Source organism: Pygoscelis adeliae, unplaced genomic scaffold (assembly GCF_000699105.1).
Source record: "Pygoscelis adeliae isolate BGI_AS28 unplaced genomic scaffold, ASM69910v1 Scaffold218, whole genome shotgun sequence".
Lineage (NCBI taxonomy): Eukaryota > Metazoa > Chordata > Aves > Sphenisciformes > Spheniscidae > Pygoscelis > Pygoscelis adeliae.
The window spans coordinates 2,797,859-2,804,349 of record NW_008825433.1 but is presented as its reverse complement, the minus strand read 5'-3'; the positions used below and the strand labels follow the sequence as shown (position 1 = coordinate 2,804,349).

Here is a 6,491-nt window from a genome sequence, read left to right as displayed (position 1 = left end):
CTGTTTTAAGAAGAGCTGTAGCAAAGATGCTTAAAAATGAAACAACGCAAAATAGTCTAGATGAAAGTAACTTATTCAGGTCTAATCAGGTGTAAGTATTTTAGATTAGACTGCAGTTTTATTGCTGCCTTAGTGAGGGGAAATCCCCATGCCTGTAAAAGGCCCAAATGAAGTGCTAGTCTATTGCCCATGGGACGCAGGTTATGTATTTCTGAATAAAATAATACTGCTTTAAGTAATAACTGTTTGTAAATCCTAATGCAGCAAACATCCTGCCACTTTGATTGTATTACAAGAATAACAAAAAAGACTAAATTCTTACTCTCGGGACCCCACTCCTACTCCCCTGTAAGCAAATAACACCAAATTAAAATCAGAAGGTGCCTGATGACCTAGTGAGCCACCTCAGGCGCTGGCCCTGCCTGCAGCTCCCCGCTGCCCACTGTGCTCCCCGCCATGACAGCCTGCCCTCACCTCAGCTTCCCACCACTGATGGGCCAACCTTACAGCTCCCCTGATTGGCCAGCGGCAGACAGACGCACCCTCCGATTGGCTGTGCGCCTTGCTGGTGAGGGTGATAGGCTGGGCCCAGCTCCCACCCTCTGTGAGTGCTTGTCCATCTCCTCCCGCCCCGACACCTCTCCCACTCCCCGGCTTGCAACGTAGGTGGGGCATCCCGTGGAGGCCTGGCGCCTGGGTGTGATGCAGCCAGGCAGAACTGATCCTCAGTAATCACCTTACAAATACAAGTAGCTCTGTTCCAGAAAATCTGAGCCTGAGGAACCAAAACATGCAGCTTTAAGACAGTGAGAGCAGATAATCTTAAAAAACAGCCTGAACTCCGAAGAAAGCTGACCAGAAGAACAGCACTGTACAGAAAAATGTTTATTGAGAGTGTTGTTGCATTAGGATTGTTACCATTTCATCAGCAAAAACTGTGGCAAAAGAAACATGTCATTGTTGTCTTCTGTCATGAAATCCGGTCCTTATGTCAGCACTGGTTTCTCAGCTGGTTGCTCAGTTCCTGAAGTGTGGCAATCATGTTGTCCATAGTTGTCACCTCATCAGCTATCTCACTGTGAACCTCATTACTTGTTACATCTACAAAAAGTTGCTGCGTGACAAAAAGAAATACATTATTTTAAAATATACATACAGTTTCTCTGTTTCAGCATAGACACAGAATACAGAAAGCTCATCACCACTATCCTGCCTTTCGTATTTTTCGTACCTATGATGGTATTTCTCTCTTTAAAAAGTCCATTTTGTGGCTAATAAACAGAAGGGGCAAATATATATATGTATGTACATATGTATACACACACACACATACAGACGTGTGGTCTGTGCCACACACCTGATATTTTGCCAAAGGGGCCGAATCCTCCCGTGAACGTTGGGTTTCTGCTCTGACTTGACTGCCTACGCTGACTCCTGATCCCATCGAAAGTGAAGGACTTTACCGTGAAACTCAAATTAGAAGAGCATCTCACATACTGTCACTGCAGTTTACAAACCCACCTGCTGATAAATTAGTAGTTGTGAATTTTAACGGCCATTTTTCCCAGTGTTATATTCTGCTGTGTCGTTTTCTCCAAAACCCCAGATAAACATCTTTTAACATTTGGTGTCAAGACATGCGTGGGTGGAGACATTAATCTGTGTGTAATTAAGTTATACAAGAGAAAACAAAACACTACAGAGTAATAAAAATAGTTTGTTCTTAAAGACCTCCAGACGTTAACAAAAACACAAAGCAGCTAACTTACGAGCAATCATAATCTTCACGTACTTACAGGGAAACGAAGGGAGAGGAATGCTAACTGACTTGTCTAAAGCCTTGAGATATGCAAGCTCTGACTGGAGCTTTGTGCATGCTGCACCAGAACGTGTTGCTATTGCAAGGCCAGGACCTCTGATTTGACTCAAGTAATATGGAGGCTGTGTGAGGTACCACTCCACAGAAATATGGTGGTGGTGGTGGAACCCAAACATATGTTTCCCCTTTATTATGTAAAGGGAGAGTGATTCACACTTCATTTGACACAAACGAAAAGCCTACATTTAGAGACAAAAACAAACCAAGAAAACAAAAGTTGCTCTGGAGTACATCTGTACATCATTATATCATCAAAACATACTGGGACAATACAGATACGTATATAAACAAAAATGTACTTAAAAGGCCTGAACCAAGGTCTTCAATGTGCCTCAGAACAGTGTTGTCACTGAACAAAGGAACATCTTACACAAAAATAGGAACATGTTCCTGCTACAAGTACAGAAACTTTTCTGACTTTCAGCCCAAAAACCTCACACTGGGAATGTGACAGAAAAATTTGGTTCTTTCTGGCTAAGACAGCTAAATAAATCAGGGTGATATAATTATTTATTCTTTTTTTTGTTTTCACACAGTTAAAGAGATCTATTCAACTAGATGCAGCCTGGGGAAGTTTCACGCACCATCATTCTTTGGGCTTTGTGCCCCATGTTTCCCCACAACAGTACGTACATTTCATGCATTTACGATACAGCTCCATGACCTTTCTCCTTTTTGGAGACTCCACCTGTCAGATCCAAATGATGCATGGGGGCAAGGAGCAGAAGAGAGCCCACTATGCTATTTGCCAGAGCATGTGACTGCCCAGAAGGCTCTGTACAGAAAGGAGCCCATTAACAATACTTTTTCGAGTTGCAGCCTTCAGCAGAGAGTGGGTGCATGACAAGTCCACGCAACACAGGAGCTGGAATGTCAGAGATGGCGATCCCAGGAAAGGTGAGAAGTCTGAGAAGTGACATTGCTTCACCTGTGCAAAAACTACTGATTTGTTCCAATTGCATGTCCTGACTACAAAATTTTGGAATTTTATCTTTTAAAAGTTACGTTCACTGTTCCTTTATTCCTTCTGAAATGTAAACTACCGAGGAGCCTGCTCTTTGCCCATTTTTTTAACTGCTTTTCTCTATTAAAAGAAAAAAGAAAAAAACCCCCACACTAATATTGATTCACAAGGCAGCAAAAGGAGATGCTGCAGTCAAGCTTGGACAGGCATAAGCAGTGCTAAACTGTTTGTGCATAGGATCTTACAGAAGATGACTGAGGTTTTAAACCACAGCACACTTTAGAAATTCAATATGACTTCAAATTAAAAATAAGATGGCATCTTGGAAAGTATGCAAAAACAGTGAGGTCATGCCAATAGCTTTATCTCTAACATGTCAGTTTTCTCAGAAGTGCCATAAAACTTAGAGGTACCGTTATCTGCCAGTAATAGAGTTGTTCATTTAATTAGTGCCTTCAGGAATTAAGAATACAATTTACTAGACTCACCTATTCTCAATCTTTCAGATGCTGCATGATCTTACATAATAGAAACCACCTGCACTTATATTTATATCATTTATGTCAAGCAGTCTTGCTTTCTCTACAGTCATACTCAGTCTACACACCTTTTTTTTTTTTTAAAACCATTTTGTGAATCACAACACCACATACATGTTGTGGCTTTTTTTACCACATTCCAAAGACTTACGTATGCCAGCATCTAAAAGCAGTTACAGAGCCAGCTTGTGTCTGCTTATACAACTTTCCTAGGCTTTTGTCTTTAAAATTATAGGTCTTAAAAGAGAGCGAGCCAAGTTTAGCACACTAATGACGGATCAACACTTTGTAACACAAGCACACATGTTTTAAAACTTATGCTCTGTAATTCACATTTACTAAACCCCACACACAGCCAGGAAGAATACTTCTTTAAGACATTGAGTGTAATTTGAATGAAAACGTATTCCAGATCAGTCCTCAGTTAAACAATGGCTGTGTCTCATGTTGTAAGATGAAGGGTAAAATTAGGATAATAATGGTGCAGGAACAGACTGGGCTCTTTGGGTGCCTGGCTATGGAGGCACAGCTCCAAAAACCAAACATATGATTCAAACATGATCACATTTTCCAACGAATTAATATCTGAATATTAATGGTAGGGTATCCATGAAAACCTTATTAAAAATTAGTTCTCTCTTTTAATAAATAACACTGTTTTTAAAACACTTCACATGATGCAAAGTAGTCCTGACACGTTTTGGTCCTTTCTGCAGGTTTACATCCATTCTTTCTGAGACTGCCCTGCTTCCCCCACGACTGCTCACATAAGGATCAGGTCTTTGACATGACTGATTTCTTCCAAACATTCGAGTCTGTCTGCCCAACATTTTAAGTAAAATTCTAACTTAGTCTAAGAGATAGCATTGACATTTTAGAGTAGTAGGTATATTTCAGTCAAAGCGTAGCAGGAAGAAAGGAAATAAAAGTCTACTTAAAACTGGAACCCTTAACAGCATAGAGGTGAATATCCGTCTGATGATGCACTGGGCCAGGCAGGTATTATTTAATCTATAAATGACTCAAAACAGAGGAATGGTTTCTGGCAACAGAACAAAGATTCCTAGCTCTCAAACAAAAATTCCTACCTTTCAAACATTCCTACCTTTGCTTTGGATGACAAGCCACGTAAGTTGAGCCGAGCTGAAGAAAGTATCTGCAAAGCTTCCTGATGATTAGATTTGTTCTTGCTGCATTTTATAGTCACTAGAATCCAAACACAGAAGAAAAGGACCCCAAACCAAAAAAGCATTACCTCTATAGCAAAAACCTTTAAACAACAACATTTAATTAAAAATCTTGATACCTTCCATAGACAATTTTTTAATGTAATATCCCCAAAAAGAAACACAAAGAAAAAGAATACCAAGTAATTTTGAGAAGATAACTCTAAACCCAACAGGTAAATGTATCCTTCTTAAACATAAATATCACGGCACAGTGAATAGTCTTATCGAGTCTAAGTTTTGTCTGTCTCCTGACTGGCACAGTCAATCAACCTTACGTGATGATTTGAGGACTGAGATGAACTATAGATGCATTTTCACTTGCATTATGAAATTGCTAGACCATGAAATTAATTGATTCCATGTTTACCAGTCATATGTTTACTGACTCACCTAACACAATTTCTGCCTCATTCGAAGTATATTTTTGTGTGCACTATCAGGATGATGCTCTCTGTTAGAGGACTCCCAATAGTAGGAATAAATAGAATGGGTAAAGTATAATATTATTTTGTTACTAAGCTTAACAAATATTTGCTACAGTCTTCATGAATAATAAAAGTTCTTTTCAGGTAGAACATACCATGTGCAATCTCTATGGCTCCTTTCACTACTTCCTTAAAAGAAGAAACATCTTTCTCCCAGTCACTTGATTGAATTTCACATTTATGTGCCTTAGTGAGACACTGCAGCGACTGCAAGGAGGAAAAAAAAAGATCAGTATGTAAGAAAACAAACTAGGAGACTAATTTAGTTTTAAGTATCTATGAAATTAACGCTGAATCCAGAAAATGAATGTATCTTTACTATGCTTGATTTCCTGTGAGCTGGAGTAGTGTCCTTCTCTGCTATGGTAAGCACCAGCTGTAACACAGATGTTGTTCACCAATATTGCATCTCAAGTATGAGATGCATATAAAGTAACATGCGTCTAATTTTTATCTTTTAAAAATCTGCCTAGACTGATGGATGTGACCCATGTTTGCCAAGTCATCATAATTAAATGCACATGAAAAAGGGAAAAATACTTGTACTCACAGTTTGAACAACAATTTCGTACCTAAAAAATTTATAACTGAATACATCAAAGCTTTCTTTCTGTATATGTGTTCTTGGCAAATAATGTATTTTACAGACACAGCTATTAGCTGCCATACTGCTCTGGTTCTCAGTGTGAACAGGAAAAATAAATGTAAACAATACGGAAGGAGGGCCCCATTAAGAAAAAAACCATGAAAAATATAAGCAGAAGAAATTAATTTTTGCTTTTGAGTTTTGTTTTCTTTCTACAGCACCAGAAATACAAAACAAATACGTGCCAGAAGTTACATGGCTTGGTTCAATGACATCTCTTCAATTATTTTTGAAGTTTAAATATCATATAAAGGAATAAAAAACTTTCAGTGCGGTACATGTACACGAGCACAATAAAGACGTCTGATTGCTGAACAAATACAGATTAAATCTGGGGGTCATCACGCCAGAAGCTTCTACCTTCTGTCTCTCACCAGAGTTCCAATCACTATGGCATGGGCGATTGAACTGCTCATGCTGCTGTAAATTGCAGTAAAGATGTATTAAGTCAAACCAGAGCATATGAATTTTTTTCATAATAACCTAAGTTATAATTGGTAGTAGTTCTGGCCAGCAGAGGCAAGAACTTCCAAGAGAAGGACAACAGTTTTTACAGCAGTCTGATTTCAGTCTGCATGTGTCTGAGTCAGAGCAGCAAATTAGGGGGGTTTTGCTGACAGATGTCAGGGAGGGGAAAGAATTCAAGGTCTTGTGGACTGTTTGTTTGCACTTCTGGAACCTGGATTTATCCTGGAAGGAAACAGTTATGAGCTGGGGAAAGTTCAAGGAACAGAAGGGTTTCATAGCCT

General features: G+C 39.2%; 1 protein-coding gene across 1 annotated transcript in view; it reads right to left on the bottom strand.

Moving 5' to 3' along the window:
- Positions 1-875: 875 nt before the first annotated feature.
- TTC27 (tetratricopeptide repeat domain 27) overlaps positions 876-6,491 on the bottom strand; it is a 138,114-nt gene continuing 132,498 nt past the window's right edge. The window contains exons 18-20 of the mRNA XM_009331099.1: positions 5,192-5,303; positions 4,488-4,588; positions 876-1,114 (exon numbers count right to left, since the gene is read on the bottom strand). Of these exons, the coding sequence (XP_009329374.1) occupies positions 992-1,114; positions 4,488-4,588; positions 5,192-5,303 (336 nt within the window). The 3' untranslated portion in view covers positions 876-991. The remainder of the gene's footprint in view (positions 1,115-4,487; positions 4,589-5,191; positions 5,304-6,491) is intronic.